Source organism: Nomascus leucogenys, chromosome 17 (assembly GCF_006542625.1).
Source record: "Nomascus leucogenys isolate Asia chromosome 17, Asia_NLE_v1, whole genome shotgun sequence".
Classification (NCBI taxonomy): Eukaryota; Metazoa; Chordata; class Mammalia; order Primates; family Hylobatidae; genus Nomascus; species Nomascus leucogenys.
Window position 1 is genome coordinate 82,595,258 of NC_044397.1, and position 26,195 is coordinate 82,621,452.

General features: G+C 53.2%; 2 protein-coding genes across 7 annotated transcripts; one reads left to right on the forward strand and one right to left on the reverse strand.

Annotated features, from left to right (window-relative positions):
• The first annotated feature begins 802 nt into the window (after positions 1 to 802).
• IFNL1 (interferon lambda 1) lies at positions 803 to 3,219 on the forward strand. The gene is made up of 5 exons (XM_003270380.2): positions 803 to 1,108; positions 1,321 to 1,398; positions 2,461 to 2,604; positions 2,710 to 2,793; positions 2,888 to 3,219. The coding sequence occupies exons 1-5, from the start codon at positions 938 to 940 to the stop codon at positions 3,011 to 3,013; spliced, it is 603 nt and encodes a 200-aa protein (XP_003270428.2). The 5' UTR covers positions 803 to 937; the 3' UTR covers positions 3,014 to 3,219.
• An 8,656-nt stretch (positions 3,220 to 11,875) lies between these two features.
• On the reverse strand, positions 11,876 to 25,916 carry LRFN1 (leucine rich repeat and fibronectin type III domain containing 1). 6 transcript variants are annotated; one of them, XM_030796819.1, is made up of 5 exons: positions 25,814 to 25,916; positions 23,340 to 23,372; positions 21,108 to 21,162; positions 18,977 to 20,419; positions 11,876 to 13,601 (listed from the first exon to the last, which is right to left on the reverse strand). In XM_030796819.1, exons 4-5 carry the CDS (start codon positions 20,380 to 20,382, stop codon positions 12,692 to 12,694), a joined length of 2,316 nt encoding a protein of 771 aa, XP_030652679.1. In that variant the 5' UTR covers positions 20,383 to 20,419; positions 21,108 to 21,162; positions 23,340 to 23,372; positions 25,814 to 25,916; the 3' UTR covers positions 11,876 to 12,691. The 6 variants fall into 6 exon arrangements, with proteins under 6 accessions (XP_030652679.1, XP_030652680.1, XP_030652682.1 ...); XM_030796820.1 differs by lacking the exon at positions 25,814 to 25,916 and adding an exon at positions 25,511 to 25,686; XM_030796822.1 differs by lacking the exon at positions 25,814 to 25,916 and adding an exon at positions 24,144 to 24,693.
• Positions 25,917 to 26,195: the final 279 nt, after the last annotated feature.

The window sequence follows — 26,195 nt, forward strand, 5'->3', positions numbered from 1 at the left end:
TGGGAGGCTGAAGCAGGAGGATGGCTTAAGGCCAGGAGTTCAAGACTGGCCTGGGCAACGTAGTGAGACCCCCCCCATCTCTACATAAATAAATAAATAAATAAATAAATAAATAAATAAGGCGGTGGCTCACGCCTGTAATCCCAGCACTTTGGGAGGCCGAGGCGGGCAGATCACCTGAGGTCAGGAGTTTGAGGCCAGCCTGACCAACATAGTAAAACCCAGTCTCTACTAAAAATACAAAAATTAGCCAGGCGTGATGGCATGCACCTGTAATCCCAACTACTTAGGAGGCTGAGGCAGGAGAATCGCTTGAACTCGGGAGGCAGAAGTTGTGGTGAGCCAAGATTGCACCATTGCACTCCAGCCTGGGCAACAAGAGCGAAACTACGTCTCAAAAAACAATAATAATAATAAAATAAAAAACAAGCTTTTTTTTTTTTGAAACACGATCTCACTCTATCGCCCAGGCTGGAGTGCAGTGGCACGATCTTGGCTCACTGCAACCTCCGCCTCCCAGGTTCAAGCAATTCTCATGCCTCGGCCCCCTGAGTAGCTGAGACCACAGGTGCATGCTACCACACCTGGCTAATTTAGAATAAAAAAGAAGCTTTCTCTCTGCCACTCAGGTAGCCTTATCCCTAATCTCAGCCTCTGTCAGGGACTCCCCGAGGCCAGTTGGCTGAAAGCTGCCCAGGGAGTTCTAAGGATTTCTGTTTCTCTTTCCTTCTTGATGCAGCTCCGAGCTCACTTGGCCCTGCCCACACCTGTTGCCTCACCAGGCTCCCAGACTGGCCCCGCCCACTCATGCCTCTTAAGTCAGTGGAAATTCTCATTTCCAATTACCTTTTCACTTTACACACATCATTTTGGATTGCCCATTTTGCGCGGCTAAAAAGCAGAGCCATGCCGCTGGGGAAGCAGTTGCGATTTAGCCATGGCTGCAGCTTGGACCGTGGTGCTGGTGACTTTGGTGCTAGGCTTGGCCGTGGCAGGCCCTGTCCCCACTTCCAAGCCCACCACAACTGGGAAGGGCTGCCACATTGGCAGGTTCAAATCTCTGTCACCACAGGAGCTAGCGAGCTTCAAGAAGGCCAGGGACGCCTTGGTGAGTTCCTGTTGCTATGGGCTAACCACTTCTACAGGTGTCCCAATTACTGCCCTGCTACTGCGGGCTAGCCTCTAGCCTTCCAACTATGGCGAACCTCTACCCTTTCTGCACTGGGTTAAACCCATGCTGTCAGGCCAACTTCATCCTTGCTGCTATGAGCTAGCTTCCAGCCATCCTGCTGTGGGCTAACCCCTGCCCTTACTCTCTAGGAAGAGTCACTCAAGCTGAAAAACTGGAGTTGCAGCTCTCCTGTCTTCCCTGGGAATTGGGACCTGAGGCTTCTCCAGGTGAGTTGGAAGTCAGGCCCCCTTCACCCTTCCCTTGACCCTCTCCCCTCTCTTCTAAAGTGGCCCCTTAGCCTTCTTTGTTTCCCTTGTCCTTCACTCTCTTGGACCTGTCCTCACCTGTCCTGTGCCCCTGCCACTTCAAAACTGCTCTCTTGACTCTGTCCTTCCCCTGGGTCCCTTTTATCATCTCCCATCAGCCCCACTTCCCTAGCTCGCTCACCTGTCCCTGTCACTTCCACTCTCACTCTTCATTTCTCTCCCAAATGTCCCTAGTCTGTCCCCGACCTGTGCCTTTCGTCCTGCTCCACTTCTCCCTGTCTGTTCCCAACACTGACTCCCTCTCCCTCTCACCTGTCCCTGTCACCTGTCCCTCATTATCTCTCACTGATGTTCATCCAGCTCATGCTCCCCACCTTTCTCTTTTTTTTTTTTTTTTTTTTTTGAGACAGAGTCTTGCTCTATGGCTCAGGCTGGAGTGCAGTGGCATGATCTCGGCTCACTGCAACCTCCACCTCCCGGGTTCAAGCGATTCTCCTGCCTCAGCCTCCCGAGTAGCTGGGATTACAGGTGATGCCCAGCTAATTTTTGTATTTTTAGTAGAGATGGGGTTTCACCATGTTGGCCAGGCTGGTCTCGAACTCCTGACCCCAGGTGATCCACCCGCCTCAGCCTCCCAAAGTGCTGGGATTACAGGCATGAGCCACCATACCCAGCCCTACCCTTCCTCTCTGTGCGTGCAACTGTCCCTCTCTTACTGTGCCCCCAACCTGCTTTCTCCTCACCCGTCCCCACCCCACCCCAGGGAACCTCTGTGACCCCATAAGTCCCCTTTCATTTGTCTCCATTTCACTTATCCCCTCACCTGCCTCCTTGACCATCCTGCCTCACCTGTATCCTTCCTCATGTCTTCCCCTCCCCTCCTGTCTCCTTCTCCCCAGACCCCTCACCTGTCCCCACCACATGCGCTGTGTCACCGACCTTCCCCAGGACTGCCTACCTGTCCCCACTAACTGGGTCTTCTTGCCTGTTCTCCCTCACCTGCTCTTTCTCACCTCTCCTCAGGTGAGGGAGCGCCCTGTGGCCTTGGAGGCTGAGCTGGCCCTGACGCTGAAGGTCCTGGAGGCCGCTGCTGGCCCAGCCCTGGAGGACGTCCTGGACCAGCCCCTTCACACCCTGGACCACATCCTCTCCCAGCTCCAGGCCTGTGTGAGTCCTTGGGGCCCGGGCACCCAGGTCTCTGGGCTCTGAGCAGCGTCCTTCCCCTGTGGTGGCCCAGGCTCCGCCTCACACACCACCCTCTTCTGCTCACAGATCCAGGCTCAGCCCACGGCAGGGCCCAAGCCCCGGGGCCGCCTCCACCACTGGCTGCACCGGCTCCAGGAGGCCCCAAAAAAGGTGAGTCACCCAGGAAGAGAAGGACCGGGGTCTGGGGAGCCAATAGGAGCCCAGACTCTGGACAGCACCTGACCCATCCCCTCCTCCCCCACAGGAGTCCCCTGGCTGCCTGGAGGCATCTGTCACCTTCAACCTCTTCCGCCTCCTCACGCGAGACCTCAAATGTGTGGCCAATGGGGACCTGTGTCTGAGAACGTCAACCCACCCCGAGTCCACCTGACACCCCACACGTTATTTATGCGCTGAGCCCTACTCCTTCCTTAATTTATTTCCTCTCACCCTTTATTTATGAAGCTGCAGCCCTGACTGAGACACGGGGCTGAGTTTATTGTTTTACTTTTATACACTATGCACAAATAAACAACAAGGAATTGGAACCTTCCGTGATAGGTGAATCCTTGAGTGTGTGTGTGATTGTGGGTCTGTGACTGGGTGTGGATGTCTGTGTGATGCAGGCAAAATTTGTGACTGGTTGTGTATATTTGTGTGTGCCTGACTTCTGTGACTATGTATGTATTTGTATGTAAATGGTGTCTGCCTGAACTTGAGTCTAACCAAAGGTGCATAACTGTGCGTGTTCATGCCCACATGTGTGCAAGTATGTGTGTGTGCTGCCAGGCACGGTGGCTCACGCCTGTAATCCCAGCACTTTGGGAGGCTGAGGCAGGCAGATCACTTGAGGTCAGGAGTTTGAGACCAGCTTAGCCAACATGGTGAAACCCTGACTCTACTAAAAATACAAAAATTAGCTGGGAGTTGTGGCGTGCCCCTGTAATCCCAACTACTCGGGAGGCTGAGGCAAGAGAAATGCTTGAACCTGGGAGGCGGAGGTTGTGGTGAGCCAAGATCGCACCACTGCACTCCAGCCTGGCTGACAAGAGCAAAACTCTGTCTCAAACAAAAAAAAAGGCCAGGCACGGTGGCTCAGGCCTGTAATCCCAGCACTTTGGGAGGCCAAGGCGGGTGGATCACTTCGGATCAGGAGTTTGAGACCAGCCTGACCAGCATGGAGAAACCCCATCTCTACTAAAAATACAAAAATTAGCCGGGTGTGGTGATGCATACCTGTAATCCCAGATACTCGGGAGGCTGAGGCAGGAGAATCGCTTGAACCTGGGAGGTGGAGGTTGCGGTGAGCCAAGATCACGCCATTGCACTCCAGCCTGGGCAACAAGAGTGAAACTCCGTCTCAAGAAAGAAAAAAAAAAAAAAAAAGAAAAGCTCTCAGAATGCTGCATCCTGGAACCTAACCACAATGCTGTGAGAAGCCCAGACATAAGAGAGACCACATATAGGTACTCCATCTGATAGTCCCAGCACAGCTTTGGAATCACCCCAGCTCAGGAACCAGACATGCGAGTGAAGAAGCATTTAGATGACTCTAGGTCCCAGCTGGAGCAGAGACAAGCCATCACGACAGGCCCTGATTAAGTTCTTGACCCACAGAAACTGTGAGCATAATCATATTTGTTTTATGCCACTAAGTTTGGTTTATTATAAGGCAAGAAATCATTGGAACAGTGAGACAGCCACCAGCCCATCACAATTCACTGTGAGATGTGTCACAAGAAATTTATTACCAAAATAACTCATCAGAGTTTCTTTTTTGGGTCGGGGAGAGGGGGACAGCATCTGGCTCCGTCGCCCAGGCTGAAGTGCAGTAGTACGATCTATCTCAGATCACTGCAATCTCCACCTCCCAGTTTCAAACCGTCCTCCCACCTCAGCTTTCCGAGCAGCTGGGACTACAGGTGTGTGCCTCCACCCCCACCTAATTTTGGTATTTTTTGTAGAAACGGGGTTTTGCTACGTTGCCCGGACAGGTGTCGAACTCCTGGACTCAAGCAATCCTCCTGCCTCGGCCTACCAAAGTGCTAGGACTACAGGCGTCAGCCACCACACCAGCCCCACCAAAGTTTTTGAATGGTTGACTTTTTGTTACATTACAGGGGATTCAGAATAAAATTCCATTCTTATAATCCTATAACTCTCACTTCTTTGTATTGTTTGTTTGTTTGTTTGAGACGGAGTCTCACTCTGTTACCCAGGATGGATCGCAATGACGAGATCTCAGCTCACAGCAACCTTCGCCTCCTGAGTTCAAATGATTCTCCTGCGTCAGCCTCCTGAGTAGCTGGGACTACAGGCACATGCCACCACTCCCAGCTAATTTTTGTATTTTTAGTAGAGACAGGGTTTCACCATGTTGGCCAGGCTGGTCTCGAACTCCTGGCCTCGAGTGATCCTCCCACCTCGGCCTCCCAAAGTGCTGGAATTACAGGCATGAGCCACGGCGCCCGGCCTTCTTTGCATTCTTGAGTATTCTCTTGATTAGGAGTCAGAGGGCTGAAGTACAGCCATACACAGAAATTACACACAACCAACAGGCAAAAGTTGAAGCACTCCCTTTGATAACCAAAAACAAGTTAAATGTGGCCAGGTGCAGTGGCTCACGCCTGTAATCCCCGCACTTTAGGAGGCCTAGGTGGGAGGAATGTTTGAGCGCAGAAGTTAGAGACCGGCCTGAGCAACATAGCGACCACATCTTTACAAAAAAACTTAAAAATTAGGTAGGCATGGTGGCACGTGCCTGTAGTCCCAGTCCCAGGAGGACGGCTCGAGTCCAGGAGGTTGAGGCTGTAGTGAGCCATGATCGTACCACTGCACTCCAGCCTGGGCAACAAAGTAAGACTGTCTCAAAAAGAGAGAGAGAGAGAGAAAAGAAAGAAAGAAAGAGAGAGAGAGAGAAAGAAAGGAAAGAAAGAAAGAAAGGAAAGAAAGAAAGAGAAAGAAAGAAAGAAGAAAGAAAGAAAGAAAGAAAGAAGAAAGAAAGAGAGAGAGAAAGAAAGGAAAGAAAGAAAGGAAAGAAAGAAAGAGAAAGAAAGAAAGAAGAAAGAAAGAAAGAAGAAAGAAAGAAGAAAGAAAGAAAGAAGAAAGAAAGAAAGAAAGAAAGAAAGAAAGAAAGAAAGAAAGAAAGAAGGAAAGAAGGAAAGAAAGGGGAGTTAAACGTAAAAAAGTTATTTGTAAATGTTTTTAAAATTTACACACAACCTCACAGCCATTCCCACTACATTATAAAGTCCGTGACTAGCAGAACCTCAGTTTGGGTAGGGGGCAGCATGGTGCCCTCCCCAGGACATGAATTTCTGTCTCTTTTGCCTGATACCTGCTTTCCCAGGCTCCCTCGCAGCCCAGAGTGGCCATGAAATTGAGGGCTTCTTAAATAAGTTAATTTATGCTGGGTGCAGTGGCTCACTCCTGTAATCCTAGCACTTTGGGAGGCTGAGGCAGGCAGATCACTTGAGGTCAGGAGTTTGAGAACAGCCTGCCCAACATGGCGAAACTCCATCTCTACTAAAAATACAAAAATTAGCTGGGTGTGGTGGTGCATGTCTGTAACCCCAGCTACTCAGGAGGCTGAGGGGCAGGAGAATCGCTTGAACTCAGGAGGCGGAGGTTGCAGTGAGCCGAGATGGTGCCACTGCACTCCAGCCTGGATGACAGAGTGAGACTCCGTCTCAAAAAAAAAAAAAAAAGTTAATTTATGTAAAAAATGTAACAGAGCTTGGCAAAGGCTGAGCCCCATTCATGTGTTTGTTGCTGTTACTCATTATTTTAACATATTTTTCTTCCTTAATACAAACAGAACTCTTTCCGACTTGTTCCCTTCCTTCCTGCTTAGTTCATTGGTAGGAGGATGTGAGACCCAGAGCTATGGCAACCATTTTGTGACCACAAGGCAACAAGTTTAGGGTGTGAAGCTATCATTCTGAGGAAGCTAGAACAAAAGAGTAGAAAACGGGGTCCTTGCTGATATTAATAAGCCATTGCACCAAACCCCAGAATCCCCTAACTCCAGACTTACTCTTAGGTGACATAACTGAATGTCTTTATTGCTTAAGTCACGTTAATTGGATTTTTCTATTTCTTGTGGCCAAATGTAACCCCACAAATTCATCTCTGCATGGCCAGCACTGAACCCAGAGAAGGTGGTCAATTAATATTTCATAAAAATTTTAATCATATAGGACATGTCTGAGCCCAGGCATATGAGTCTCTTCAATTATGAATGTTGCAATGGAAGAAAACAAGGTTGCAGATCTCTACTTGGAGATGCCAAGGCTTTATAGAAGAGATTTTGAACTGGATATATTTTAGTTTTGCCTGACCAGCATCCATTACTCCTGGTAACAGCTCTTCAATTTTCCCTTGGAAATGACCTCCTTTTCTACTCCCTCATTTGGCTGGACATATGACTCCAATTTGATCAATTAGAGCAAGCACTCCATCTCCAGAGCACAGTAACAAGCTTTTCCTTGTCCTGTCTCATGGTGGCCTTTGCTTAAGTGGTTTCCTCTGCTTAGGACAGTTCCCACCACTCTCCCACGACTAAGTCTTCACCTGGCTCATTTCCACAATATCACTTCCTCCTCCAAAAATCCTTCTGCATAGTACACCGGGGTTTCTATTGCTTTATTTTTTATTTTATATATACATATATATATATATTTTTTTTTTTTTGAGACAGAGTCTCGTTCTGTCACCCAGGCTGGAGTGTAGTGGTGGGATCTTGGCTCACTGCAGCCTCCACCTCCTGGGTTCAAGTGATTCTCGTGCCTCATCCTCCTGAGTAGCTGGGATTACAGGCACCCGCCACCATGCATGGCTAATTTTTGTACTTTTAGTAGAGACAGGGTTTTACTATGTTGGCCAGGCTGGTCTCGAACTCCTGACCTCAGGTGATCCACCCACCTCAGCCTCCCAAAGTGCTGGGATTACAGGCATGAGCCACCGTGTCCAGCCTCTATTGCTTTTATATGCTCAACAAGCTTTCTCATTTTTTTTCTTTTTTGAGACTAGCATATAACAGCAACAAGCTTTCTTTGTTTTATTTTATTATTTTTTTTGAGACGGAGTCTCACTCTGTGGCCCAGGCTGGAGTGCAGTGGCGCAATCTTGGCTCACTGCAAGCTCCGCCTCCCGAGTTCACGCCATTCTCCTGCCTCAGCCTCTCCGAGTAGCTGGGACTACAGGCGCCCACCACCACGCCCGGCTAATTTTTTATATTTTTAGTAGAGACGGGGTTTCACCGTGGTCTCGATCTCCTGACCTCGTGATCCGCTCGCCTCGGCCTCCCAAAGTGCTGGGTTTACAAGCGTGAGCCACCGCGCCCGGCCTGTTTTATTTTTTTTTAAGATCTTGCTCTGTCATCCAGGCTGGAGTACAGTGGCTCAATCATAGCTCACTGCTGCCTCAAATTCCTGGGCTCAAGACCACCTCCTGAGTAACTGGGACTACACGTGCACACCACCATGCTTGGCTAATTTTTTATTTTTTATTTTTATAGAGACAGAGTCTCGCCATGTTGCCCAGGCTGGTCTCAAGCTCTTAGCCTCAAGTGATCCTCCCACCTTGGCCTCCCAAAGTGCTGGAATTACAGGTATGAGCCACCACACTCAGCCAACAAGATTTCTCATCCTACTTTTTCTGGTGAGTATTTACCTTCAACCACATAAAATTGCCAATACTATACAATGTGTGACCTACAAAAATGGCAAGTTCATGTGGTTCAACCTAATATTTAGCAATCCCCCCTTCCCAGGACACACAACCTGGACATAGGACCCACCCACCCCCTACCTGGCCAATCAAAGCATTCCATTCATTCCCTTGGATGCTGCAATCAGTGCAGGGGTTGCTATGTGACCTCAGCCAGGCCTATAAGAGCTCTTCCCTGAGATTTTTCTCTTAGGACTAGAGATTCTGCCATTTTCTCTCCGGGCTCTGGAAAGATTGAGTCTGTGTCTGTAAATAAATGACCATTTTCCCCACCACATGCAGTTGAAAGGGATGAATCTGAGCTGAGACAAGCAGAGAAGAGAGATGTGTAGGGAGAGTGTCTCGGTGGGGTTGAGTCTGGGTTCCTTTCTCTAAAATCCTGTTCCTTGTAGCTTTGCAATCCCCCCACGACTTTTTTTTTTTGAGACGGAGTCTCACTCTGTCACCCAGGCTGGAATGCAGTGATGTAATCTCAGCTCGCTGCAACCTCCACCTCCCGGGTCCAAGTGATTCTCCTGCCTGAGCCTTTCAAGTAGCTGAAATCACAGGCACCCACCATGCCCAGCTAATTTTTGTATTTTTAGTAGAGATAGGGTTTCACCATGTTGGCCAGCCTGGTCTCGAACCCCTGACCTCAGGCGATCCGCCCACCTTGGCCTCCCAAAGTGCTGGGATTACAGGCATGAGTCACCGCACCCGGCCTTTAATTTTTTTTTTTTTTTAATAGAGACAGGGTCTCACTATGTTTCCCAGGCTGGTCTTGAACTCCTGGACTCAAGCGATCCTCCCACCTTGGCCTCCCAAAGTGCTGGGATTACGTGTCAGTCACTGTGCCCGGCCCCAATTCTGTTTTGAAGGTAGGCATACCTCACCCCAAAGCTGGGGTCTCCATAGAAATCAGACCACATACCACCCCAGGTAAAGACCCTTCATTGGCTTCCCACGGCCCCAAAGAATAAAATGTTAACTCTTGACCACACCTCACAAGGTTCTGTAGAACCTGCTTGCTTCTCCCACCTACTCTCCTCTCACTCTCCCCACTTCAGTCCAGACACACTGCCTCCAACACATCAAGCACACTACTTCCTAAGGGCCTTTGCACATGCCGTTCCCTTTGCCTGGAATGCTTTTTCCCTGCTTTTCTCACAATGCATTTATTTAGCTCCATCATCACCCTCCTTGACCTTCCCATCTAAAGTAGGCCTCAAAGTCATTCTCTATGCCATCATCCTGTTTTCATTCTTTGCATAGCATTTATTTACCACTGGACATGCATTATTTACTCGTTTTTGTTTGTTTGTTTTTTGGGTCTCACTCTGCCACACAGGCTGGAGTGCAGTGGTGCGATCAGGGCTCATTGCAGCCTCAACCTCCTGGACTCATTTAATTGCTTATTTGTTTATTTCTCCTCCCTCTAGAATATAGGCACCACGGAGCAGGGCTTTCTTGTTTTGTTTCATCTATTTTGTTCACTGCCATAGCCCCTACATAGGACCAGTTACATAATACATGCTCAATAACGCTTTATCAAGTGAATTAGAGACAAGATTCCTGACGGTTCTGTGTGCAGGTTGGAGGCAGTCAGCTTTCCAATCGTGGCTCTGCTGTTAACTGGCTGTGCGATCTTGGAGGTGCTCCTTAACCTCTCTGAGCTTCAGTTTCCTCATCTTGAAAATTGTGTGCACACACTGCATATACCTGTGCAGGCTTTAAATGCAGTCATGCTTATTACTGGAGTAACTCCATTTCCTGAGCATTATGTGCCATTGCATGCTGTTTATCCGTGCATCAGGGAGGGTTTGGGAGCACTGCACCTGGCTTGTGAAAAGCCCTCAGTACCTAGGAGTCGTCATGACTGACACAAATGAGGGTGGTTGGGCTCCTGGGTGAGGAAGCCTCCTGGCCTGTGATTCTCTGGTGCCTCTGTCCTAGCTGCCTCCCACCTTGTCTGCCTAGATCCATCCCCCTCCCTCCTGCTCCGTTTCTATTTCTGTCTTTCTCTCCTCCTCCCCTGGCCTCAGGGGGCCCCTGGCTGGCAAGAAGCCTTCCTCCTTCTTCCCCAGGATCAGGAAGGCGTTATCACTGCAGGGCCCCTGCAAGGGCTGGGATGTCTGTCCCTCTCCTCTCCCCAACCAGCTTTCCTTCCCCAGCCACATCCCTCAGCCTCACCTGAGAAACTCCTCTCCCCACACCATCCTCCATGCCCTCCGCCAGGGTCCCTCAGATTCCAGGCGGAGCGACACAAGAGCTCTTGTCCATGAGCTCACCAGGCTGGCTGTGGATATCCAAGCTCAGCTAAGCTCATGGGGGCCATACCCCAGCTTCCGGACACAGACCCCAGAGGCAGCATAGTGCAGGAGTACAATCAAACTTCCAGCTCCGCTATTTATTAATTGGGGGGATGGAGGGACTAGGGCAAGTGACTTCATCTCTCTGTGGTTCAGGTTCTTGTCTGTAAAATGGGACCAAGGATAGATCTACCCTACCCCACTGAGTTGTGAGGTCTCAGAGGGTGGAATGAATATTCAATAACTGCTCAGCAGTAGAGTGCTCTAGTTAAGAGTATTAAAGGAGTTCAGGGAATGTCACCCCAAAATATGGCACCCTGGTATCCTGATTATTTTAAATTAAAGGCACTTAGAGATCCACAGATGCTGGAAGAGGCTTTCCTCCTATGTCTTCTTATCTGCCTAAAGACCAAAAAGAACACAAGTGCCTTCTGTCCTCTCCCTGACATTTCATTATCTTTAACAGGAAAAAAAGACAGAGAAATGTCTACACCTGGACGGACTTTGTCACAAGAAATTATCTGTCTCTCAGGCTCAAATTCCAGAGACATTTACAAGCTAATTTCTATCTCCTGGATCCATTTATTTTCCCCAAAATCATTTATTACCCCTCAAAACTGCCTTTCTTTCCCCATCTGCCCTTTCCCTGTGAAGAAAGGTATATAAGCATCTAAACTTCACTGGGTTATTGGGTAATCACTTTCCTGTGATTTTCTCAGTGCATGTTAAATATCCCCCATATGCCTTTTCTCTTGTTAATCTATTGTCAGCCCATTCCAGTGAAATTTCAGGGAGGGAAGGGGAAGCTGTCTTTTCAACCCTACAGTAGAGACTCAGAAGTTGGCCTGCCTGCCTTTTTAAATCCCAGTTTTACCACCTTGGGCCAGTTATTTAACTTTTCTGGTCCGAAATTCCCTCATCTGGAAAACAGGATAATAATACCGATGTCCTAGTGTTGTGAGAATTAAATGACTTAAGTGCTTGGTACATAGTAAGTATTCACTAAGTGTTAGCTATTACGATCATTTTATTTTTGTGATTATTCCCCACTTCTAACTCTCTCAGAGGATAAAAGCCTGTCTGCCAGTCTCCCCCGGCCCCAGTTAGTCATCTTCCTTCAGTCTCACTTAGAGTCCTTATGCTGCAATCTAGGTCACCCTCCCCCAACACACACACACACACACACACACACACACACACACACACACACACACACACACACAGGTCAGCAGGGCCTCAGACACAGAAAAAAGTTTAATTCTGCTGCGGCGGAGGGTCCCGGCTCCGGTAGGGAGGGGGATTTGGTTTTGGATTTTGTTCATGTGGGGATTTATTTGGGAGAGTCTGGTCCTTCCAGTGGGACCTGCCCGGGAGAATGAGTAAAGAGAAGAAATCAGGAGAGACAGGGAGACTAGACAAAACCAGGGACGGCCGAGGGAGAAGAGACGACAGGACAGAGAGAAAGGAGAGGCAAATAGGGAAAGACGGGCACGACAGAGAGACGACAAGAGGGCGGGATAGAGACAAACGAGGGAAACAGAGAAAGGGGGACCCCAAGCCAGACCCGACCAGACCAGGAATGTGCGTGGGGTGGGGTGGGAGGCTTTGGAGGCCGCCGCGGGACAGAATAGGATCTAGCCCAGCCAGATACAAGAAATGGGCCCCTCGCCCCGGCCCCGGGTGACGGGCTGGGGGAGGGGGCTCGTGTCTCAGTGCTGCAGTGTCGGGGGGCCCTGCCCCTCCCCGCGCTTCGCTGTGTAAGGCACCGGCTCCAGCGAGGTCCGCGAGCGCGCGGGGGGAGGGGTAGGAGGGGGGTCGAGGAGTCCGTAGGGGAAGGGAGGCCGGCAGCCGGTCCCCGAACCCTGCCCTGGGCACGGGGGCGTGGCCTCGAGCCGCAGCCCGAGGCTGTCCCGCCCCCTCCTGGGGACAAGGGTGCGTCTCCACTCCGGTCCAATGTCTTGGCGCTGCGCTTTCTCCCAGTCCCGCCCCAGCGTCCGTGCGGCTGGGCGTTTGGTCTGCGGCACCCAGGCGTCCCGGGGCCCGCCCGCCGCTCACACGGTACTCTCCAGCATCCACTCGGTGCTGGTGAAGGCCAGGCGCGCCCTGGCGGAGCTCAGCCCCAGGTCTCCATCCTCCCCGGCCGCGCCCCCTCCAGCCCCGTCCAGGTGCGGCGTGGACCGGTGGCGCTTTGTCCGCCGGGCGCGGCGCGGGTAACTGTGGCTCTGGAATAGTGCCCCGTAGTCCCCGTCGAACGAATAGCGCTGCTGCGGCCTCGGCCGGGCCGCGGCTCCCCCAGGAACCAGAGCTAGAGTAGGGGGCGCCGAGGTTGGTGGCTCCAGGGCGCCGGATCGGCTCCTTCGAGGGCCCACCGCGGCCCGAGACTCCTCCCCGGAAGTTTCCTCGGATGGCAGCAGGCACAGCGAGGTGGCCGAGCCGCCCAGAGAACGTCCAAGGACCGCCTCCGGCTCCGCGGATGCCGTCTCGGCCGCCATGGCCTTGGCCTCGACGGCGACAGCGGGGGCAGCCTGGGACTCCACCTCGCGCAGCGCCTCGTAGCGGTCCTGGGCTGGCAGGGCCGGGGCCTGTGCCGCGCCTGTGCCTGCGCCGTTGGTCTGCGAGCACACGTGGCTGACCCGCGGGGGCGACCTGGAGCCCTTGACGCGGCGGCTGTCCCCGTCGCCATACACCTTGTAGCGGATCATGAGCAGAACGATGAAGACGAGGACCGAGGCGACGATGACGCCCCCGATGGCGATGATCATGGTGCCGCCCAAGAAATGGGCCCTCAGCGGGCGGCAGGGCGCCGGATCCCCAGCGGTGGTGAACTGCACACAGCCCACCACTCGCGTTGCCGGCAGCGCGGTGGCCCCGTCGTCGTAGACAGCCAGCACGCACAAGTCGTAGGCACGGCCCGCCGCCAGGTCATTCACCAGGAAGGTCTGACTGGTGGACGGGATCATCCTGCAGGAGGGGGCGGGGTCAGGGCGGGGTTAGTCCCCCCGAACCACGCCCCTTCGCTTTATGCCCCGCCCATGGTGAACAGTGGGGACTAAACCCTCCTATCCAAGTCTCACCCGCTACTGAGACAACAGCAGCAATTCAAGCCCCGCCTCCATCAACATATTCCCACCCTTTCAGGACCCCTCATCTGTATGCCCCGCCCTCAGACCCACCTCCTGGCTGTGTCCCATCACCCACTGGGACAATATATCTATATTTCATATTACCTCCTCTGCATATCCCGGCCCCTGCAGGGGAGAAGTGCTATGGCTTTTAAGCCCTGCCCTCAAGGGACATGCTCCCTAGCTATGTCTCACTCTTGCTAGGACAACTGCCATTCAAGGTCCTTCATCTAGGCATTTCTACCCCAAAACTGGGCCAATGCTACTGGCCACCTCCCCTTTTCTGCATGCCCCATCCCCCACTCAGGTGGACACTAAGGTCAACTCACAGCGCCTGTCATATTCTTACTGGAACTATGGATGCTCTTCTAGTTCCTCTTTTATACATATTCCTGCCTTTCAGGGAAAACCATGATGCAGGTCACTCCCCCTCATCTGCATGCAGCACCTTTGGGTAAAACATCTAGCTTTGGCCGGCTGCAGTGGCTCACGCCTGTAATCCCAGCACTTTGGGAGGCTAAGAAGGGTGGATCACCTGAGGTTAGGAGTTCAAGACCGGCCTGGCCAACATGGTAACCCTGTCTCTATTAAAAATACAAAAATTAGCCAGGCGTGGTGGCAGGCACCTGTAATCCTAGCTACTCAGGAGGCTGAGGCAGGAGAATTGCTTGAACCCGGGAGGTGGAGGTTGCAGTGAGCCGAGATCACACCATTGCACTCTAGCCTGGGCTACAAGACCGAGACTCTGTCTCAAAAAACAAACAAACCAACCAAAAAAAAAAAAAAAAAAAAAAACCATCTAGCTTTGTCTATGTCCTGGCACAGTTTCCAAGTCCCTTAACTACATGTTCCCTGACATTGCTACAGGCCATTCCCCAACCAAATGAACTGTGGCTTCCAGGCACACCCCACAATGGCCCACTAGGGATGGTTCCCCTACTGTGTAAAGGCCACATCCAGACTGCAGGCCCTGCTCCTTGTCCAGATATTAAAGGCAACAACCTCATATGTTCATGTGCCACCAGAAGTCACCAAATCACACTACCAGGTAAGTTTCTTCCATAAAGGGGTCAAACGTAGCCAAGCACACACCATACTCCTTTCTTGCTGTAGGCCCCTCCCCTCGAATGAAGGCTAGTGTAGAGAAGTGGTTAAGATGACAAAGTCTGGGGGCCAGATTGCCCGGGTTTGAGTCTCTCCTCTGCCACTTGATAGCTCTGTGACCTTAGGCAAGTTTCTCTTTTGTTTCATTTTGTTTTGTTTGAGACAGAATCTCGCTGTGTCACCCAGGCTGGAGTACAATGATGCGATCTCAGCTCACTGCAATCTCTGCCTCCAGGGTTCAAGCGATTCTCCTGCCTCAGCCTCCCGGGCAGCTGAGATTACAGGCACCCACCACCATGTCTGGCTAATTTTTGTATTTTTAGTAGAGACAGGTTTTCGCCATGTTGGCCAAGCTGGTCTCGAACTCCTGACCTCAGGTGATCCATCCCCCTCGATCTCCCAAAGTGCTGGGATTACAGTCATGAACCACCACGCCCAGCGAACTTCACCAAGTTTCTTAACTTCCCTGTGTCTCATTTTCCCCAAATGGGGATGATAATAACTCCTACATCATAGAGATGGTGTGAGGAATGAATGAGTTAACATAGCCAGGACCTGGCACTTAATGATATCATCATTAGCTTGCATCCCACCTCGTGTTGGCCAGTAACCCTTGCTGTGGCTCACACTGTCCAGCCCATTGCATTCCTCCCATCTATAAGATCTACCCCTCTGGAGGGCCATTCCTGCTAGGCCTTGGCCCTCTTCTGTTGAGTACATCCTTTCTACACTGTGGGCCATGTCCAGCCTCAGCTAAACCTGGACTGCCCATTCCACATTGATTGGCATGGCCAGGATGCAACCTCACAAGCTCTCTTCTCCAGCAAAGACTCTTGGTGGGTCCCGGGAGACAAGGACCGCCCCTTCCTCTTCGTGGGACCATGCAGAACAAGCTCCACCCCCTCCGACAAGCCACATCCCCACCTCCAAAGGCCTGCTTATCTCTCCGATGCTTCCGCTTCCCCTCCAGCAGAGCCACTTTCTGGCCCTGAAGCTCCACCTCTGTCATCCCACCTCCAGGAGGTTCTCCCACTACCAAGAGCCACCCTCCCACCAAAAGACTTCCAATCAGGGCCCCGCCCCTTCATAAAGGTCCACCCACTTCTCCAGCTCCACTCTACCCACCCCTGACTGCCATTTCAGAGACCACTGCCACCCACCCCAGCCACCCTCAGCCGCCCTGGCTTTAAGCCTTCCTCCTCCTCTCTTCATCTCTCCTCTCCAGAGCCCTGGATTCCACTTGCTCCTTCCCCTAAATAGCCAGTTGCTAGGGGCTTCCCCCACCCCTTTTCAAGGACAGAGCCTGGCTCCTTAAGAAAGCTTCAGCCCAAGTGTCTCTAATTGGCTGCAGAATCAAAGCAAGCAGCTAAGCAGGCTTCTGGTTGGCTGTCACCTCCGCCCATGACAGTGTGGGGAAGTTAACCCCTGCGGCACCATAGCATAGGAATCTGCAATGGGGGTTGGAGAACTGGAACTGGGGCCCTGCAGGGAAGAGAAGAGTCCCAGGGTCTGTTGCCCAGCTGGGGTCAGGGGGCCATCAACATCTGCATCCATGCAGGGTCTGGGGGCTTGTGAACCTCCCCCACCCCACCATGTGGTGGCCATGGATCAGAGCAAAGGAAAGAGAGGGACAGAGAAGTGGAGAGTCACAGAAGCTAAGAATTATTTACAGAAATATATTATCCATCTCCCTTCCAAGCAGTGGGTGCCCAACAAATGTGTGTCAGTGTAAAAAGGACAGCTTTGCTACTTTCTGTGTGACCTTGGGCAAGTGACATCCCCCACTGAACCTCAGTTTTTCTGTCTGTGAAATGGAGAGAGAGTCATCACGCCTTCATAGCGGAGCTGGGAAGATCAAATGAAGTAGCAAGCTTGGAAGTTCGTTGTGAAGGTTTGTGTTTTGTTCACTTGTTTGTCCTCATGTTTGTAAGGCTGGGCCAGGATCTAACCTATCTCAGTAGGCCCAGGGCCCAGCACAAGATGGGCAAACAGTAGGCATCTACTCAGTGTTTGGGATCAGAATCAAAAAGAGAGGGAAATGAGGAAGACAGAGACAAAAGAAAAGGGAGGCTTTTTTTTTTTTTCCAGAGGGAGTCTCGCTCTGTCACCCAGGCTGGAGTCCAATGGCACGATCTCCGCTCACTACAACCTCCGCCTCCCAGGTTCAAGCGATTCTCCTGCCTCAGCTTCCTGAGCAGCTGGGATTACAGGCACGTGCCACCACATCTGCCTAATTTTTGTATTTTCAGTAGAGACAGGGTTTCGCCACGTTGGCCAGGCTGGTCTCGAACTCCTGACCTCAAGTGATCCACCCGCCTCAGCCTCCCAAAGTGCTGGGATTATAGGCATGAGCCATCCCGCCCGGCCAAGAGGCATTTTTTTCATTCAACCAACACTGGGAAAGCACCTACTATGTGCCAGGCCTATGGCCAAGAAAACACTGGGAAGGTAGAGATGGAGGCCAAGAGGCAGGTTTCTCAGTGAAGATCTGACAGCCAGGAGCTGGGGCTCTCCACAGGTAGGGAAACAGCTCCAGCCCCTCTGGCATCTCCAGGTGAAGCCAAGCAGATGACTGAAGCATTTAACTGGTGCTCTACAATCTGCATGAGGGAGGCAGAGCTAGAAGGAGAGACATCCATGTGGCAAACTACCATTTCTCAAGTGCCCACTGTGTGCCAATTCCGTGGCAGAGAGCCATGCTAAAAAACTGCCAAGATGGGCCAGGTGCAGTGGCTTACACCTGTAATCTCAGCACTTTGGGAGGCCAAGGCAGGAGGATCACTTTAGCCGAGGAGTTCAAGACCTGGCTGGACAATATAGCAAGACCTCATCTCTACTAAAACATTTTTTAAATTAGCCCAGTGTGTTGGTGCACACCTATAGTCCCAGCTACTCTCAGGAGGTAGGAGGATTGCTTGGAGCCCAAAAGTTTGAGGCTGCAGTGAGCTATGATCATACCACTGCACTCCAGCCTGGGGTGACAGAGCAAGACCCTGCCAAAAAAAAAAAAAAAACGACTGAGATGGAGACATGGCAAGGCCAGGACTGTAACTCATAGTGTACTATGGGCCACGACCTACTGGGCTATGAGTTCCCTGAGGACAGGGACTGGGTGGTTTCCCTGTGTCCCCAGCACCCAGCTCAGGAGTTTGCACAAAGCAGGGGCTCTGTGCCTAATGAGGGCAGAGAAGGCAGAGACAGACAGAGAGGTGAAAGGAGAAATAAGGAGGCCATGGGAGAAAATAACTCTTTTTTAAAAATGTCTGTTGACACCATATGGTCTGTCCACACCAGGGAAATGGCTTCAAACCCAAGGGAGGGTGGAAAATAACATATTTTTCTCATACGTTTTGTTTTCTGTTTCTGTAATGTACCCAATGTGTTGGTTCAGTAGTACTGGTATATAATTTATAAATATAAATGTCACTGTAGGCTGGACACAGTGGCTCACACCTGTAATCCCAGTAATTTAGGCCAAGGCAGGTGGATCACTTGAGGTCAGGAGTTCAAGACCAGCCTGCCCAACATGGTGAAATCCTGTCTCTACTAAAAATACAAAACTTAGCTGGGCGTGTTGGTGGGTACCTGTAATCCCAGCTACTTGGGAGGCTGAGGGGCGAGATTCGCTTGAACCCGGGAGGCGGAGGGTTTCAGTGAGCTGAGTTCATGCCACTGCACTCCAGCCTGGGCAACAGAGTAAGGCTCAGTCTCAAAACAAACAAACAAATAAATGTCACTGTAAATGTGTGTGTGTATTTCACGCTCCAAAATGTTTAACTGAAGAGGTGCACGATCAGATTGTTTTGGGGAGCAGTGATATCGACCATGAGCCCCATGAGGGCAGAGTTCATGCTGAGCTCAGTCATTGTTAGAACTCCAGTGCCCAGCCCTGGTCGGGTTCATGTAGGTGCTCAGCGAATATTTTCTATAAGCATGAAAAACAGAGACAGTGAGAAACAGAGAGAGGAGACAGGGCAAAGGAGGGCGGAAACAACTCTCACAGCCATCTAGAACCCTCGCTGAGCAAGAAGGCCAAGGGAATGGGCAGGTGGGAGGGAGGGTCCCCCTGGGCTTGGGAGGAGGCCCTGGGACTGCAACACCCGCACCCACCTGTAGACGAGGGAGTCATCAACGGAACTGTTGTACTGAACCTGGTACATGCGTATTCCGGGCACAGGCCTCTGGGCTGGCCAGCGGATGAGCACGGAGTTCGAGGTGAGCTCGGCTGCCACGAGCCGACGCTCAGCCGCAGAATCGTTGGCACCTGGTCTGCCCGGCGTGGCGATGTCAGAGGAGCCGGGCTCGGTGAGAGGTGGCGGGGCAGCCGGCGGGGGTGCCATCAGAGGCAGAGGTACCACGCACACCTCCACGGGCGCCGTCGCTTCCCCAGCGGCATTGGAGGCGATACAAGTGAAGGTGCCACTGTCCCTCAAGGTGGTGATGGTCACATCCAGCGTCCCGTCCCCCCGGACCCGGGTCCGGCTGGAGTTCCCCAGCAGCCGCCCATCAGGTGCCACCCAGTGCACCACCGGCTCGGGGTCACCCACCGCTCGGCAGCGCAGGCTCACCGCCTGGCCTTCCACCACCAGGGCCCGGCCCCCCGCCTGCCGTGTGATCAGCGGGGGCTCACACAGGAACTCCTCCTCGGGGATGGACCAGAAGTAGCGGTCGGTGAGGTGTTCGGGCGTGGCGCAGGTCTCTAAGTCGTCCTCGCGGGTCAGCCGCCGCAGCCAGAGCAGCTCGCAGTTGCAGTGCAGGGGGTTGCCGCCGAAGCTGACGGTCAGCGGGGTGGGCGGCTTGGGCCCGGTGCCCTGCGACCTCAGGAAGAGCCCGTCGGGCGGGAGTTTATGCAGGCGGTTGGAGGTCATGTCCAGGCGGACCAGCTTGTGAAGTTGCACGAAGGTCCCCTCAGCGATGTGGTCGATGAGGTTGTGGTCCAGCGTGAGGGTGTTTAGGTTCACCATCTGGCCCACCGCCTCCCACGGCAGGGCCTCTAGGTTGTTGTAGGACAGATCCAGGTCCTCCACGGTGGACAGGAAGGCATCGAAGGCCGCCGACTCCACCCGGCGGATCTGGTTGTTTCCAAGGATCAGGTGGCGGAGGTTGCCCAGACCGCGGAGCTGGTCGCCGCGCACCTCCGCCAGGCGGTTGCTGTCCAGGTGCAGGGCCCGGAGGGCACGCAGGTCGGCGAAGGCACCAGCTGCCACCTGGCCGATGGTGTTCCGGGAGAGAGTGAGGTGCACCAGGCTGGTCATGTTGGCGAAGTCTCGGCGGCGCACGGCCGCGATGAAGTTGTCGGTGAGCCGCAGCTCCACCACGCGCCGGTCGATGGCGGGCGGCACAAAGAGCAAGCCGGTTTTGGCGCACAGCATGGTCAATGTGGGCGCCACGTTCTGGCAGATGCAGCGGCCGGGGCAGGGCTGGCCACGAGATGCCCCCGCCCAGAGCAGCAGCAGAAAGGGCAGGGCAGCGGGCGGCGGCGAGAAGAGGACCGAGGAGAAGGGTCCTGGAGCCATGGTGCAGTGGGAAGGCAGGAGGGGTGGGAGGTGAGACCTGCCGGGGAAGGAGCCGGTTACCCAGGCGTGGGACTTGGCCGCCATGGGATGTCCTGCTACGAGTCAGACCTGGATCCCTCCCCTACCGCCTACAGCTGGGTTCCACAGGATGGTGAGAGGAAGCCACTATCAACTATTCCATGCTGGGCACAGTGGCTCACGCCTGTAATCCCAGCACTTTGGGAGGCCGAGGCAGGCGGATCACCTGAGGTCAGGAGTTCAAGACCAGCCTGGCCAACATGGTGAAACCCCGTCTCTACTAAAAATACAAAAATTAGCTGGGCGTAGTGGTGGGCGCCTGTAATCCCAGCTACTTGGGAGGCTGAAGCACGAGAATCGCTTGAACCAGGAGGTGGAGGTTGCAGTGAGCCGAGATCACACCATTGCACTCCAGTCTGGGCGACAGAGCAAGACTCCATCTTAAAAAATAAATAAAAATAAAAATATTTCTATACTGGTTGATAGAATACCCCTGCCCCTACTTGTGTGTCCCACCCTCACCTCTGCCCCTCCTGTAGTAGCTCCCAAACCTATCATGATCTCCCAACCAGAGGGGTGACACCTGGCCCAACCTGGGCCCTCCAGTACCCACTAAAAATTCTAAAAAACTCACTGTTAACCGTGGTTTAAGGCCCTGGCTGTCCAAGCCATACTCCCTAGCTCCAAATCCCAGCTCCGATACTTACTAGCTGTGTGACCTCCAGCAAGTATCTGAACCTCTCTGATTCTCGGTTTCTTCATCTGTAAAAGGGAGATAGAAACAGGCCTTACTTCTGTGAGGATTAAATGGATTGATGAACATAGCATACTTAGAATGGTGCCAGGCATATTAAATATGCTTATTACATGTTAGCAATCATCATCATGATCATCAAGTGTTTAATATGTACCAGGCATAGAACAGTGCCCTATTATTGAGAGTAAGTACTTTGAAATCAAACAGACTCAGGTTCAAATCCTGGTTCCCCTTTTGCTAGGTCTGTGACCCCCAAGCCAATGATTTCCCCTAGCTAGGCTATAATTTCTTAATCTGTAAATTGGGATGATAATTGTACCATCTTCATTCATGTACCACCGAACATGCCTGGCATACAGTAAGTACTCAATAAATGTTAAGGGTTTCCCCCCTCCCGCCTCTGGCATTGGCAGGGAGAGTGTGAAAGTGGGAGGGACTGAGAAAAACACATCAGAGTCTTCCAGTTCAGCCTCAGGAAGTCCTTCTCTGAGGTCTGGTTTCATCCTGGGCTCAGTTGAGCTCCCAAGCAGGGCAGACTTTCATGCTCACATCTTTGGGTACACACAACACACACACACACACTCACACACTCGCACACTCACACTATGCCTCTGCTCCAGGCAAAACCTTCCGGCAGGGATTCCCCCTGCGGCGGCTGCAGCCCACGACATGTCAGTTCCCATCACAACACAGGGTGGGCGGGGGGTGAAGAGGAAAGGATGGGAAGGGGGCGTCCCTGAAACTGTTTTCACCCCACCCTGCCCTGTACCCTAGCCCCTGCTGGCCTACCTCCCGGGAATCTGTGTTTGGAGCTATGCCCTTAGGTGGCTTTGATCTTCCTGCCAGTGGGGAGGGGGCCTGGGACTGAGACCAGGAAAGTCAGAGAGAGAGGTGAAGAGAGACAGGGAGAGACCAGGGGGAGGGAGAAGTGGACTGGCAAAGAGAGAGAGACAGATTCGGAGAGAAACAGAGAGACAAAAAGATAATGAGTCTGAAAGGAAGGTGAACAGACAGAAAACTGAGAGTGAAGAATGAGACACAGAAAAGAGAGAGACACAGTGATGGAGAGAAAAATAGAGACAGTATTAGAGAGACAAAGACAGAGGAGGAAAGAGACAGAGTAGGGGAGACAATGACCCGGCTGAAGGTGGAAAAAGAGGCCAGATCGGGGTGTCCTACCATCTCTGAGTTTACCCCAAATCTGTCCTTCACTCCCTCTAGATCACTACTCTACAATGTACTGGAAACCCTGGCCTAGAAAGGGGGACTCCAGAATTAGGAGCCTGAGTCTGCCACCTGCTTGGCTGTGGGGTCTCCAGGGCTCAGAACCCCAGTCTATGAAACAGAAGTCCAGAGCCTCGCCTCCGACAGCTAGGGTAGGACTCAAATGGAGGGAATAATAATAGCAATGGAAATAGCTAACATTTATGGAGAGTGGTGCAGCACTGCAGGACAGAATCCGCCCTACTGCCTGGGTTCAGACCTCACCTCCCCACCGTGTGACTTTAATCAAGTGACTTCCCCTCTCTGTGCCTCGGTGTGTTCATCTGTCAAATGGGAATAATAATGGCACCTACCTCATAAGGTTGCTATGAGGATTTAATGAGATAATATTTTATGACATGCTTAGAATAGTTCCTGACAAAGTAAACACTATATACATGTGAGCTGCTGCTATTATCATTATTATTATTACTATTATTATTATTAATTTATTATCTTCTCCAGCTTTCTCAGCCACCAGCAGGCCAGGCTATCAGGAGATCTTCCCACACCCATGCACACGCACATACAAAATGGGAAAACACATTCATTCAACCCTCTAAATGCAGGGGTCATTTCATATCTTGACATATTCTTGTATCCTTTACTGATATCATGAGGAAACCTTGCTTTCCCAACCACCTTAACCATCCTGAGAATGAATGTCTCTTGGCCTGAAACCCCCACCTGCTCCCCAGAGCCACCTGGCCACCACAAGCCCTCACCCAACTTTGATGTTCCTGACCTTGCCACCACTCCCCAGCCTTGGACAGAGTGGTGGGCATCTGGTCCTTCAGGAAACTGTCATCCCCTGAACTGAAATCCATGAGAGGCAGGGTTCCAGACCCCCAGCTGGCTGACAGCAAGCCCCATCACCCCACATGTCTCTCTCTCTCTGAAGCCTTACAGCTCTACTCACCTCTCTTCAGGGAGTCAGGGCCTGGGCCAGCACCTGCAAAGGAACAGAACCACCTTGTTAGCATCGTTCTGGCTCTTCTCTGGGCACCAGATCCTGCCTTGGAGACCATCCCAGCCAAGGAAGTCCCTGGTGTGATCACGCTCTCAGTCCTCCTGTGGCGGGTTTTGCATAGTCTTACAGGAACCCAGAAGTCCTCTCTGGAATCCTAGATTAGGCCTCAGGGCTGTTCACCCTCCAAAGCCCAGGAGTTGAGAACTTTAGCCCTTTGTCCTCTGGGGTTTCAGGAGCCAATAACCCCAGGCCCCTCTTCCCTCTGACCCAAGACTCCAGACCAGACCCCTGGCCCTCCTTTAGAACCCAAGAGTTTACATCCCAGCCCCTCAACTTCAGAGTCCTGAACAGTACCAAGAGCTGGGGAAGGGCCAAAGTTTCCCATCCTTGCCATGATACTATTGCCCACACCAACATGTAGTGGCCATGTCAGAACCCACACAAGCCCACAACCCCAGTCTCTACATCTGGATTTCTATGAACATAGCAACATGATCTGTGTGCCCGCTGCCCTCTATGGGCACTTGGCCTGACATATGGACACACTGTGTCCAGGGACCCCAGGCGGGACCCCAGCATACCAGAGGTCATGCCACATGGGCCTCAAACCCACTGAACCCAGAAGTAGGGACAGCCTTGTGCCAGGGCACAGACACGTGTGTCCTTCACATACATGTCTGAACATATACAACCCCACTCCCCAGAGACCAACACCAAAACACAAACAGACTCACAACATAGATGGATACATACCCTCAAGGTTGACACACCTGCATGCAGCAACACACGTACAACACTGACTCTGCCATGCACGTTCACACACACAAATGCACAGATACAACAGAAAAACTCATGTGCCCCCTAACAGACAACCAGGTGCATGCATTTACAACAGATCTACCTTGCACACTCACCAGCACACAGGGACACACACATCTAACAAACACACACACACCTGTGCAAAGATACACAAGTGCACACTCTTAAATGCCCAGACACACTCATACAACTTCACACATCTTGCAAAGTTGATACAGCACCACGCCAACAGATACATACCTCACACACACACACACACACACACACAACCACAAGCATACAGATACGAGGCTGATCCACACTGGAACACGCACACAGGCACAAAAAGATCCACCTTTGCAGACACGCCAAGATGTTCACTCATAACAGACACATGCTCACACGACAGTCCTGTGATTTACACACTTACAAATGCATAGAAAATACTGAACCACAGTAGCACAGTCAGTAGACAGGCCCGGATTCACATTCACACAGTCTTGGACACACATCCCTCCCAGCCCTGAGGCACCCCCCCACCACCCCACCTACTTACTTCCCAGGCCCAAGAAATCCTAACATCCCTGCAGCACATTCAGCATCCTCCCCTCCACACCCCCAAAAAACCAGGGCACAAGCCAGGCCAGAGGTCAGAGTTCAGCAGGTGGAAACTCAAGAGGATTTGGGGGTTTGAGTCCTAGATCACCATTTCAAGGAGATCCTCCTACCAGCAGCCCCGAAGGTCCCCCAGCCTGGCCATCAGGATGGAGGTAACTCTGGCTCCATCTGCAGATGTCTGGCCGGTGGGGGAATTACGGTGGAGTGGGTGGGGAAGGGCCGGGTCTTCGCCCCCCAACCCCCACCTCAGGGCCCATCTGTCCATTTCTCGGCCTCTCATCCCCCTCCATCTGTCCACCTCCTGGCCGCCCATCCCCCCCCCGCAACCACCGGGAAGGGGAAGACATGGCCGCTTCCCCCAGGACCGCTAAGGACCCCCCAGTTGACATGGACCGAGGGAGCGGCGAACTCCCCTCCCCCCAAATCCACACCGAGGCCTGAACCCACAAGGCGCCCAGCCTCAGCCCCCAAGCCGGCAACCTGCCGTGGACTCACAGATACACACCCTCGGAGACATACAACCAGCAGACACACACACACACACACACACACACACAAATGGACACCCGAGCGGGCACACCCGGCTCCACAGACCCGGGGATGGACATCCAACCCGGACACAAACACCCAGAGCAGCTAGTCGCGCACTCACAGGGGCTTGGGGGGGACCCACACCTGGGCACACAACCCACGCACACACACACCTGCACACAGCCCCTCCGATGGGCGCCCGACAGCGCCCAGACACACAGCCGGAGGGGCGGCCGCTCGGGGGGACACGCGTGCACAGCCGGACACGCCGGCCGGGCTCGACACCCCGCGCACACCCGATGGCCACACGGGCAGGGCGCCGCACACGCCGGCGCCGGGCACACACAGGGCCGCGCGGGCGCACGCCGGGCCCGCCGCAGCGCCGCGGACACACACTCGCACGCTCGCACGCTCACACCCGCGCACACACCCGCGCCCCCGCCCGCCGCTCCCGGGCCGCTGCGGGCCGCGCTCACCCAGCCCGGGGGGGCCCCGGGCCCGGCCCCGCCGCCGCCGCCTCGCTCCGCGCCATGGTGGGGGGAGGGCCGGGGGAGGGGGCGCGGTGCCGCGGGGCCGCCTCCCTCCCGCCTCCCGCCCTCCCTCCCGAGCCGCCGCCGAGCTCCGCCCTCCGCGCCGCCCGCCGCCACCGCCGCCGCAAGGGGGGAGGGGGCGCCGACTGGTGGGGGCGGCCGGGCGGGGCGGTCGCACACCCGGGATCCCCGCCCCGAACCCGCCGCAGACCCCTCTCCACTGCGGAGCCGCCGCGGGCCCGCCCCCGACCCTTCCCCAGCCCCACCCCCAGCCCCGCCGGCCTCCCCGGAGACCCCCCCAGACCACGCCCCAACTGGCCTGGGGACC

What these genes read in the sequence shown, in the direction of transcription:
- IFNL1 (XM_003270380.2), top strand. Translation starts at nt 938, where the DNA reads ATGGCTGCAGCTTGGACCGTGGTGCTGGTGACTTTGGTGCTAGGCTTG. An exon ending in AGAAGGCCAGGGACGCCTTG is followed by an intron (nt 1,109 to 1,320) that starts GTGAGTTCCTGT and finishes CTTACTCTCTAG; the next exon opens with GAAGAGTCACTCAAGCTGAA. An exon ending in TCCAGGAGGCCCCAAAAAAG is followed by an intron (nt 2,794 to 2,887) that starts GTGAGTCACCCA and finishes CCTCCCCCACAG; the next exon opens with GAGTCCCCTGGCTGCCTGGA.
- LRFN1 (XM_030796818.1), bottom strand. Translation starts at nt 20,466, where the DNA reads ATGGCGGCCAAGTCCCACGCCTGGGTAACCGGCTCCTTCCCCGGCAGG. An exon ending in GATGACTCCCTCGTCTACAG is followed by an intron (nt 13,602 to 18,976) that starts GTGGGTGCGGGT and finishes CCCCTCCTGCAG; the next exon opens with GATGATCCCGTCCACCAGTC.